We start from the raw sequence: 11,681 nt of genomic DNA on the forward strand, positions 1-11,681 counted from the left end.
AGTCCTCTCACAAACTGTGGTTCTGCCTCATTTCATGCTAAGGCTTTGAGGTTCAGGCAGGTACTCTTGGTCCTTCAGTCTTCTCATGCCAAACACAAACTGACCTTTGTTTTCACAGGGTTTTTTGCCTTTAAAGAAAATCTTGAAAATGTGGTGTGACTGAAACTAACCCAGCAGTATCTGCCTGGGTCTCCAGGCAGCCTGACAGTCTGTCTGCTCTCAGCAGCTGTTTATCCTGAAGGAAGAAGGTGTATTGTTGTTTAGGAGAGACAGGCCTGTCTCATCTCCTCAAGTCCTGGAACTGCTGATGTGGATTAGCTATGGATGAGACAAGAAATTGGAGAGATGGTGGTCCAAGAGCCACATGCTGCTGTTTGCCTGAGAGGAAGCTGGGAGGGAAGGGGAATCCACCAGGAGGTGCAGATTCTATTAATTGTTGAGGCATAGCTTCTAGCAGTCCTGTTCCTGGGATGAAAAAAATCACAGTGGAGAGTCCTGAAGTCCTCAAAGTGAAGCTGCATCAGAGCTTGATAGTGCCTTACTATGGTCTTTGAGGTCATAGTAGTTCATAGCTTTGAGTGCCAGTTTTTCTTGCAAACTTTGCTAGAACATGCCCTAAATACTGGTGACACCTGAGTAGCTTCTTAGACCTTGTGAGCCACTTCTGCTAATACCTGATGTTTGAATATTGCTTCTTTTGAAATTCTGCTAAGGAAGAAGCTAATAATCCTGCAGCTTGTCTGCCACACCATTTGTTAGCAACTTAATTATGCAAATCTGTAACTCCAACATAATGTGTGATGTGGGCCAACACTCAGGGTTTTTTAATTAGAATTTGGGATGGATCATTCTGTATGTTGGGAGGGTTGTCCTCAGGAAAAGGACTAATTAGAAGTCTTCACTCCGCGTAGGCATGGTTTGTTTGCTAAGCTGGAGGTTGGACTCGTTGGCGAGCTCACAAGCTCCTGGGGACATGCTCTTATTAATGCTCAGTAGGGTGCAGTTTCTCTCAGTGTCTGCTGCTGATCTTCCAAGAATTTTGCCTTGAGTTGTCTTCAGCAATGCTGAATGTAAGCTGATTGAATAAACACTTTGCTGGGCCCTGCAAGCCTTGGTTTGTTTGGGTGTACCTGCTTTCTTTTTCTGGGAGGTTTTTAATTGAAATGTAACTTATATAAAAGTCGGTAGGTTAACTGTGTCAGAAATGAGTCGCTAAAGCAAGGCTCTTCAATTCACATGCAGGCAAGCAGTCTGCCCCTTCGTCCCACACAGACCTGGGTGGGAGTTGCATTGATGCTGGGGATGTGGGCAGAGGGCTCCCAAAGATACCATCTCGGGTCAGTGCTGGATTTTGGCTCTGTGTAGTCAAGTCAGATTTGACTTTGTTTTCTAATACTTATTTCTGCTGTAACCTCCTGTTGGCTCATTATGTTCAGTGGGTCTTGCTTTGTGTGTATGAAGTGCTTTGGGGGGTTTCTGATATATTTTAAACAAGGTGAAAACTGAGGAAGAATCTATCTATCTGCAAGCACCCCATAACTTGCTGAAGACACATAGCCCACATTTGGTTGCAGCTGAATGCAAAAGCTGCCTTGACAGGGTCGTAGAAATGCAAATCTCTCAAACTCTGTGTTTGTGTTTGCGGTGGTGTGTCTGTACTCCAGCAAAGACATGCAGTGCCTTTTTGTGACCTATTTATTACTAAAGGGAAAGTGTACTTCACAGCATGTTGGGGCATGCAGCATGTGCCTATTGCAGGCATCAAGGCTTGAACTGCATAGGAGTTTCTGCTAAGAAACTTGTGCATCTTTGATTACATGCATGTAACTTGGCAGGCTTTCTACTTTTACCTGAGTTCAAACTGCTTGAATTTGAACCATCTGAATGACTAGAGCCTGCTTTCTGCCATTTGTGCTGTTTGTGGCTGTAGTGGCCACTAGCCGTGTAACTGAAGGAGCACCAGTATCTGCCAGAGGCATTTGTAAAACCTTGTGTGTCTCGGGCATCTTAGGGCATCAGGAGTGGAAAAGCTGAATCACGTACACAGAGGTTCTTTGTTCCTCTTTCTGACCCTTATCGTGCCATCAGGTCTCTGAAGAGGGGTTGGAGGGTGGCGGTGTTGCTGCATAGTTGGTGCTATCAGTGGGCTGGCTCTCACCTGACACTATTACCGACTGCAGCAGCATCCTCTCTCTTCCCATTGCCTTTACCTTTGCTGAAGCAGATGGGAACTTGTTCGGGCTGGCAGCTGCAGTGTCAGTCTCATTCAATCGCTGCAGTAACTGGTTTAACGTGAGGTTTCCAAGATCCTGTTAGTGCTGGTGTGTATTTGGAAACTCAGTCCTTGTTCTCAACTTTTCTTTTCCTGGGAAATCATTCAGGTACCAATGGTAAAAGCTTGATTGCCTCAAAGACAGTGAGAGTTCTAACATGGGCTTCAGCAAGGTCACAGTTTGGTCTGTTGCCAGCAATCTCCCTCATCTGTGTCTCAGTGCTGCTCTCCCAGCCTTGTCCGTGTAGCTTGAGGGTAATTTATCTGCTTCACTTTTGTAAATGCAGTCAATAAATACACAGGGAAAATGTGGTTTGATCCTAGTTGTCCCTCTGACAGTGTGTGCCATAGTGCTGCAAGGATGCCTGTTACCCCAGCTGCTGTGGCCGAGGGTCAGGAGGAGTCTCTCTCACTTAGTTTACATTGTGTCTCCCATGAGCCTTGCATCTCCCAGCATAGTGTTTCTCTGGGCAGGAGTCTCAAGTCGCTGGGTCCTGTCAATGGAAGGAGTTGCAGCCTGCTACATCAGTGCTGCTGCTGCCAGATCAGAGCTGTGATTCCCAGCAGCAGCTGAGTGTCAGCCCTCTGGGTAGCAATGTGAGGTAAGGCAAGCTGCAGCCTGCAGCAGGCTTCCTTGGCCTCTTTATAACGGGGCTCGGTTTTCCTTCCTCTTCTTTGTTGTGCCCATATATGCTTGAATCCTGATTCTCAGTGTGCGGTGGAGCTCTCTGTGTCTACTGACAGACCCTTCTTGGATTCCTACTCCTTGTTAGGCGGTTAAAAAGAAGGGGCAAGAACCATTAGGGAGAGAACTCTACTTGAATAAATGTAGTAGGTGAGATGGGTTTTTGCTCTTTTGGTCATTGGGGTTTTACTTTCCTCTGAAGTGAAGTTGGAGTCACAAGGTTTGGAGCAAGATACAAACTCTTTGAAAAGCTCATTGCATTCAAGTAACACTTTAATCCTGATTTTTGTCTCAGTACTGCCAGTGCTGTAGATAATTGTCACCTAACTGGTTAATTTAGTATTTTTGTACTTATTACAGGCTGACTTTGAGGTAGGCATAAACCAAAAAATGTCTTTTAAAAGTTAGTCAGCCCAAGACATTGCATGTATTTAACGAGGCCTGCTCCCCAGGTGCTAGGTAATTCACACCCAGTCTCTCTGAAGTTAATTATGTGCTAGTATACAAAGCCTAAATCCTTATAAAGTAGATTCCTTACAGATGTTACTATGAACTTATTAAATCCTGTGATGCATCATCAGTCTTGGTGTCAGTGAGAGTGAAGGGCTCAGAGCACTGTGGAGGACTAGGCACATCTTAAGAATTCATTATGGAAAGGCATTTTTAATTATCTTGCTGTGCCTTTCCACCACAAGAGTTGAAAACTACAGCAGTGTTCTCTGAGGCTGCACACAGTGAAGTGTGTTAGTTATTTACATTCAAACTTCATTTTATGCAGGGCTTACTGGTGTTTTTATTGGTGGTAGTATTAATATTTTACCTGCTTTTCTGCAAAGCTGGACTACCCTGGCAGTCTGCGGTATGTTCTGCTGTGTTGTCAGTCACCACCATATGGGAACAAGGCTCTGATACACTTTAAGTACCACACTGTGACTACTCTTCCCCCTGCCTTCCCTCAGCAGAGTGACTTCACATAAGATTGAACAACTGTTTTTCTAGTCTCTTAAATAAATCTTTTCTGGCATGTTCAGTAGGTCACTATGAATAATGGGCTTTTCCATTTGGCAGCCAGACTGGAAAGCTAGGGAAGGGGGAAACAGAGAGGAAGCTCATTACTGTGGACTGTACATAGCCAAGGTGTTGGGGCTGCTCTCTGAGGGATGGGTTCTAGCAAAGGCAACCCCAAGCAAAGGTTCATCTCGTGCTGTTCATGGTATGAATGTTGGTGGGTACCCCTGACATGGAGCTGCTGGAGAGCTTATGGGTTAGAGAACCAGGCCTAAAACTGTTCTCTATGCAGCTCCATCAGAGCTCACAGGTGAGACTGCTTCCCCATCCCACCCCAGCAAGTGTGCTGCACACAGAGCAAACAGCGTGGTGGCAGGGTTCAGGATTTGTTCCTCTTTGTGTATAGACTCAGTTTCTTGGCTGTTGTAAACTTGGTGATGCTGGAAATGGATAGCAGCTACATCACATCCCAGCTCTGCACAGGGGAGATGCTGGTCACCTTCGGCAGTCCCTGAGGGAGGCTCCTGTCAGTCTGGAAACCCTCCCAGGAGCTGGAGGGAGACGTGGTGTCTACAGTGTTTCCTAACCCCACTCCTTCTGGCTCACCAGCCCTTACTTTCTATGGCTGCTTTGCAGGAGTTCACGTTACCAGTACTTCATCTTCTTTGCTATGATATCTTTGCTATGATGATGCTGCTGCCCCCACAGGGTTTTAAACAGCCTGATGATGTGATTCAAGTGAAGATGGAGGCAGAGCTGCGCTATCCTGTAGTGATGGATGGCACGGCACCATCGCCAGTAGGGACCCTGAAATGCAGCTTATGCTTCCAGCTACAAGCCAAGCCCCATGAACTTTCTTAGTTTCAGTGTTTCCTTTCGCAAGCAAAATTTCCCTTTTCCTCATGCACAGGATGACGGCTTGCCCCTGCCCTATAGCAAAGAGTTGATGAATCATTTCCTCCTCCATATTTCAGTAAAATTGTGCTGTTCAGAGCTCATGTAGAGTGCATTAATGTTTTGAGCACTTGCACTCTTCTCTTTGCTCTTCCTGCAATTGTCCAAAGGCTGCATTTTTTTGTCTCCCTCCCAGCTGTTGTTGTTACTTGCTTGTCAGTGTTACCGGATGGGTTTGCCTCTATCAGTGCAAATTGGGGGTTTTTACTAATTTTCTAGTCAGCCTTTTAACATTAGTAATAATTTTTTATTATTTTAATTGTGCATTGGTGTTTGTCAGTCCAGTTTTAAAACATGAAAGTGTATTTCTAACAGAGAGAGTGATCTTCTACACAAAGGAAACCAGGACACTGTTACTTTTACCTTTAGATCTTGGAGATTTTGCTTGGAAAGTTGAATATAAAGCTAGCATTGTATTTAAGAATATATATAGTTCAGAGTTTTGAGTAACAGCCTCTTATTAAAGCTGGGTTTCTGCATGGTGAACCCCTGCTTTGTGTGCCTGGTTGTTTGACAGAGAGATTGGTATGTCAGAGAGACACGTTGCTCTTCATTAGATGGAGCTGGATGCATTGTCACAGGCCCTAGTTCTGATTTAAATACTGGCTGTAGTGGGGGTACTTCAGTATAGAAAATGGGGGTTGGCTTGCCTTGTATGTATTGCTCTTGGGTTGGCAAAATAAGGAGATGGAGGGACAGTGTGATTTATTGTCTAGGCACTTGAAGAGGCCTGGAAAGAGGTGTATTTTCAGCATTCCTGTATTGTAGCCTGCACAATAAGCTAAACTAAGTACCAATCTATAAACCCAAGGAACAAGTTAAAAAGACAGAGTTTGCTTGAGGGTGCTGATTACATGAGTATCTTGGAGAAGGAGGAGGAAAAAGAGGCAAAACCAGGGCACTAAAAGGAGGGAGCCTGGTACCCAGCTTTTATGGGCTATATATTATAACGCAGGACCTGCTTTGCAGCTAGTCAGCAAGCTACCTATGTTGTGAAACACGTAACTAGGAGCAGAGGGATTTTTTCCCAAAGCTCCTCTTTCCTAAAGCTGATTTCTATCTGCCCTTATTGTTATCTGTTGTGTTCACACGGTGGTTCTTTCTGTTGTTAGCCTGTTTTCCTTCCTCGTTTGTAAAGAATAGCTTATCTACGTGCCCCAGAAGGGTGTGCCTCACAAAGATCACTAGCTTTTCACAGGGAGCTGCAGCCAGCCCTCTGACTACCAGAAAATATGCTGAGCAATTCAAACTCGGTGCCACATCGCCTTTGAAAAGGTGGGGATTGCACTGAGATGTGCACTGATGGGACTTGCCTGGAACTGGAGCGTCTGTTTCCACTGCTGACAGGCAAGTGCTCTTACAACATCAGCTCGTCTTAGAGAGTTTCTGCTTTTGTGTTTCAGAGCTCTTAATCTCTGGTGCCCTGTGGAGGGCAGGAGCACTAGGACACGGGTGTTTCTAGACATGTCGGTTGCCTGTACACAGTGACCAGAGTTCAAGTTTTGAAGTCAGATGAGCCTTCAGCCAAGCTGTGTTGTCATGTGGATGACCTGGGAATGGTCACATAATGCCTCGTCACTCTTTGCCTGCCTCCTCATGTACATTAACTGCATACCTGTGTATTTCATTGGGTTATTGCAAAGCCGGTAGGAGATTGAATTCATTCTGTTGAAGTTCTACAGTACAACCCTTATATTACTGAGGCCCCAGGAGCAGAGAAGAGGGAAGGCACCCTCTTTTGTCAGGAACCTTTGCGATGGACGACAGAGCAGACTCTCTGACAGTTCATCTCCTCGCCAATTCAGGACATTCATTGCTTCTGCAGCAAACTTTGGATCGGCTTTTAGAGTGGATCTGCCTGGACATTCGCCTTTTCCTTGTGTCTGAGAGGGTTACTCCACTGAAATACTATGAGAGATATTGTAAGAGAAGCTGTGGCTTTCCTGGAGTATCTGTTCTTCTTTTTCTACACGAGGGGTTGGGGGAAGAACGGATTTTCCAGGTCCATGAACAATTCCAGCGTCCACCCTGGCGCTACCGCTGTGCCCAGATTGCTAATGGGCAAAGCTACCCCTATTCCCTCACTCACCAGGATTTCTATAGCCTGGATGACCAGATGCCTGTGTGGGGCATCAGGCGGGTGCACTGTGGCCCCGAAATCCTGCGTGTCACCCTCTACTGCAGTTTTGACAACTATGAGGATGCAGTGAGACTCTATGAGATGATCCTACAGAAAGAAACAACCGTGCAGAAAAGTAACTTCTGTGTCTTTGTCTTGCATGCCACCCACACTATTGCTGTGCAGCTCTGCTTGAAGCAGCTGCCCATCGGGGTGGCTGCTGAGCCGAAGGAGTCATCAGCTTTGCAGTTCAAGGTGCAAGAAATTGGGCAGCTGGTGCCTCTGCTGCCTAACCCGTGTATTCCCATCAGTAGCACCAGATGGCAAACACAAGACTATGAAGGAAATACAATTCTGCTTCAGGTATGTGTCTGTGGTGCTCTGAGAGGAGGTTTTTACACAGATCATTGGAAGGTTTTTATATTGTTAAATTAACATCATTGCTGCTTGTCTGACATTGAATGTATTAATGCTTTTTTGAGCAGGATAGTTTGACGTCTTCCCTTCTCTGCCTGAATTAAATGAACGTAGCAGCCTATTCTTTTCCTGTAAGTCATTATGTTCTAAATGGTTTCAAAAGCAGATGTATTGTAACTTATAGTGTTGACACAGCATCACACACAACAGAGTTTGTGATCTTTTGGGTGAGTCACCATTGGGTGAATGTGGCAGAGAAATGTCATAGGAAACCTCTGCCTTATCTGTTCAAGTGTGTGGTCCTGAGGTTTGTGAATGCAAATAAGTAAAAATGATGAGAGACTGTGCTGAGATGATACACAGTGGGAATTATGCCTGTGAGCAGGAGGGCAGTTTGGGTCAGTGTGTTCTCCTTCCATTCAAGCAACCCTTCCCATCTCTGGTTGACTTTTCTTTTAATTAGGGTATTTAAATGATTTGCCCACCCTGTGTTGTGTCTTTTTCCTTCCAGAGCTCATTTGTAACAAATCAAGTTAATCATTCTGCACAGCCTATTTCTGTGCTACTCTGAACACTAATCCTCAGGGCTTCCTTTGCGTACTGCTCATTCAGTATCACTTTATCACCTGTTTTGCCACCCTCTTGGATTGCACAAGGCCCTGAGCACCCTCATGTCGCTTTGAAGTTGGTCCTGCTGGAGCAGGGGACTGGGCTGCAGGGACTCCAAAGGTCCCTTCCCACATTACTCTGTGGCTCTTCCTGCTGCAGACACACTGTCTTCAAGCTACAGACATACATTAATTCACTGGCAGGAAACTTGGACGCTTTTTTGAGGGGTGTAGCTGTGCTGCACTGTGCTCATGGTGAAGGAAGCTGGAGCCCATTTGAACTGGGGGACGTGTAACTCACGTCCCTGCTCTGCGCAGCATGCTGATAGCCTACCACATGGCACTTCATTCTGCAGCTCTTCAGTTAATGCTGTAAATCTTAACTCTAAGTACCTAAAAATTATTTACACACACACCCTGCACACTTTCTGCCATATTGCAAACCCAGTCCAAGGGTCTGCTCGTGAATGCCACCCACAGGGAGTTGTCATTCCCCTGAGCCTGCAGGAAGTCTTGGTTTTATTGATGAAGAGTTAACCCTAGTTTGATAAAGAATTAAATAAACCACATCCTCTCCCTTTTTTGCTGAAGTTGCTCACTAATTACTGTTTGATTTTTCCCTAGACTTAAAATTCCCATCATACACGATTGTTCCTTTACTGTACTTGCAATTATCCTTGTTGTCTATTTCTGAGCATTTCCAGATCTATGACACTTGTCTGCTGCAGGTGAGGGACAGGCAACATGGTCCAGCTCTGCAACTAGAGCTGCTCTGAGCATAGCAATGTTCTCCATTTTGTTTGGAATAATCCTTGAGGTTTCATTTGCTTTCCAGGCTGCTGTCAGGCACTGAACTGATGCTAACACAGTGCTGTCTGCAACAGAAGTGAAACCCTGTGTTACAGTCAGCTTGCAACCTGGCATTTTGTATGTGAAGCTGGGATTGTTTTTTCCTCCATGGGCATCACTTTATCTACATTAAGCTTTATCTGCCATCACCCAGGCTTGTAGGACTCCTATGCTGTTCTCTAGTGGGTCTCTGATTTATGCTGCAGGTGATTTCAGCACTTGGTTAAGCTAGAATTGTATGTTAATGGGGTTCTCTCCAAACTTCCTTCAACAGGTTCAGCATTGCCCCAAGCCCCATGAAACAAGTGTTGGGCTTTCCCATCGGCATAATAATGCAGGCAGTGACAAAACCATGCAGGACTCTATCACAGCCCAGCTCCCTGTCAAGCGGGGCAACCGTGGGCGGCGAAGCCAGGAGGTGAGAACCACAAAGGGCAAAACAAAACCCGACCAGAGCAAAGCCCTCCTCACTCCTGATGCCGCCAGCGATGACTTCCACAGGTGCTTCTGCTCTTCCCTCAGTGGTGCAGCAGCCTGGCCGTGGTGGGAAGCCACGTCCCTGCGCAGGCAGGGGAGCAGCAAGCTGCAGGCCTCCCTGCAGGAGAGCCGTGCGCGCCGGCAGGCAGCGGAGACCAACGTGGACACCGGGCTGGCCGTGGGCACCGCTGCGAGCTGCGGCGCACTGAGCCGCTTCCATAGGGACCTGCGGAGCAGCCTGCTCCAGCCGTCATCCGGGGCCGGCAGCACCCTGCCTTCTCGGGGCTGCACCCAGCGGCTGCAGGCTGCAGCCAGGTGGGATAAAAACACAGGGCAAAGAGCGTCGAGCTGCCACTCGCAGACACAGCACACCAGTCCTGACAACAGAGCGGAGGATGAGGAGGAGGAGTTTTTCATATGACTGAGAGCAGCCTTGCCAGATGGGGCTTATTGTTTCCAAATGACAGCGGAGCACTTGTGTGTGTGTGTGTTGTACCTGCTTGTGCTGTGTGACCATTGCTCAGCTTACCTCCGAAGGTGAAATGTGACTACATTTCAGTAGTGGGTTCACTGAAGTATATGCTTACTTTCCATTGAGTGATGCTAAAAAGGCTTCAGGCAGAGCAGGAACAGTAACACTGTGTTTACAGAAAGGTTTGTTTTTTTTAAAAAGCAGAATAGATTGGAGGATTTTTGTACAATGAGTAGGAATAAGCCATATGACTCTATTCCAAGAGGCTAAAGATAGCCAGTGACATCTTCTGATGGCGTTAGGGCAGTTTGCCTAAGCTGCCCAAGCAGCTGGATGCCCTCAGGGGGAGCTTGTCATCCCTCCCTGACATATTGGAACCAAGGTAGTTGTGTTGTCACAGTGGTTACATCGATTTTCTCTGTGTTCCTTCTCACTTCCTCTATTCATGGTATTTAAAAGAATGTTGTAAATTTTATGCAAAATGTGAAACATAAGAATGTTCTTTTAAAATATTTTTGAAGAAAAAGAAGTCCTAGAGAGAGCTTTTCCCCCATTTAGCAACAGTGCACACTAAAAGCAAACCCTCGCAGAGCACAGTTTGAGCTCCAGGAGGACCTGTGGCTACCTATTCATGACACCAAAGTAAACCCAGCAGCAGGCTGGGGTCTGTTAGACCAGTGTGAGTTATCAGCAGGCAATCCTACTTGTGTTTTAATTAACAGAAGACAAGAGAAGCTAAAAGTCTTGGCTGGATGCCGGAGAGTAAAAAGGATACAAGAAGTGAAGTAATGTTTCAGCAACATATGCTGAAATAACTCCCATCTTGATCAGCACATCCTTTTCTCAAGTGGATTAAGTAAATCTCAAAGGGAAAGAGATGGGAAAGGCATGACAGAGGAATGAAATTATAAAAAGAAAAGCCAAATCTGCTCATGCTTACCTTCCAAGCAGCACAACGAAGAGGTATTTTCTCCTTCAATATCTGAATTCTGCTTTACATAAAAGTGTGAATTTATTGGAGAGTTCCTTCTCTTTGCCTCTTTGTTCATAACTCAAGTTTGACAGGCAATGGCTTCTAGTGGCCCAAGGGGAGGCAGGGGATGATGTGCAGCAGCAGCAGGAGTTCTGCGGGGGAGTTCTGCACACTTTTATGGGTATTGACTTGTACGTGTGCCAGCTGAACACAGCCCACACTGCTGCTGCAGCTTTGGTATCCAGAAACATCCAAACCCACCCCTCTGCTGCTGGTGGGCTGTGCACTCCAGTGGGACTGGAGCGTGGTGCTGCTGGTGTGTGTTAGCTTGGGCTCTGGGAAGGTTCTGGGGAAGTCTGGAAGTGCAGCTGAGCTGTTCTGAAGAGCTGTGGGTGGGAATAAGCCAGTCCCTGCTCTGTGCCTCCATGTCCTCCCTGCTGGTGTTGCCCTGGAACCATTGCTCATGCACCCTTCAGTGCAGGGAGCGAACCCTGCAGAGCGCTGAACAGGACACTTATTCCATGGATATTTACAACCATGTTTCCCTAAGCTCTGTAAAAAATCCGGACTTTTTAATAAATCATTTTGTGATTCTTTTCATCTCTGAAGGTGATGATTTAATCTTACCCAGCCTGCTAGGAACAGACAGTGCTTTTCAGAGCCGGAGAACATGTGTGGTTAACTATGAAAGCAGCAAAGAGGAGAGCTTGCAAGTGTGTTGGCTCTCTGGGTTCACTGCAGTGTGTGTGAGGGTGGGCTGGGAGGGATAAGGAGAGAGGAGGAGGATAGGGGTAGGGCAGCAGTCTATCCAGTTGGCATAGATGGGATAGTTATGAACCCAGGAGAA

General features: G+C 46.3%; 1 protein-coding gene across 1 annotated transcript; it reads left to right on the forward strand.

Annotated features, from left to right (window-relative positions):
* Nucleotides 1-6,163: 6,163 nt before the first annotated feature.
* Nucleotides 6,164-11,434, forward strand: FAM124B (family with sequence similarity 124 member B). Its single transcript, XM_031050190.2, has 2 exons — nucleotides 6,164-7,401; nucleotides 9,187-11,434. Exons 1-2 carry the CDS (start codon nucleotides 6,676-6,678, stop codon nucleotides 9,808-9,810), a joined length of 1,350 nt encoding a protein of 449 aa, XP_030906050.2. The 5' UTR covers nucleotides 6,164-6,675; the 3' UTR covers nucleotides 9,811-11,434.
* Nucleotides 11,435-11,681: the final 247 nt, after the last annotated feature.

The sequence above is a fragment of the Melopsittacus undulatus genome, chromosome 6, assembly GCF_012275295.1.
Source record: "Melopsittacus undulatus isolate bMelUnd1 chromosome 6, bMelUnd1.mat.Z, whole genome shotgun sequence".
NCBI lineage: Eukaryota > Metazoa > Chordata > Aves > Psittaciformes > Psittaculidae > Melopsittacus > Melopsittacus undulatus.

Bases quoted from the DNA above. Each gene is read 5' to 3' on its own strand.
- FAM124B (XM_031050190.2), top strand. From the start codon at position 6,676: ATGGACGACAGAGCAGACTCTCTGACAGTTCATCTCCTCGCCAATTCA. The intron at 7,402-9,186 runs GTATGTGTCTGT...TTCCTTCAACAG, and splicing joins GAAATACAATTCTGCTTCAG to GTTCAGCATTGCCCCAAGCC.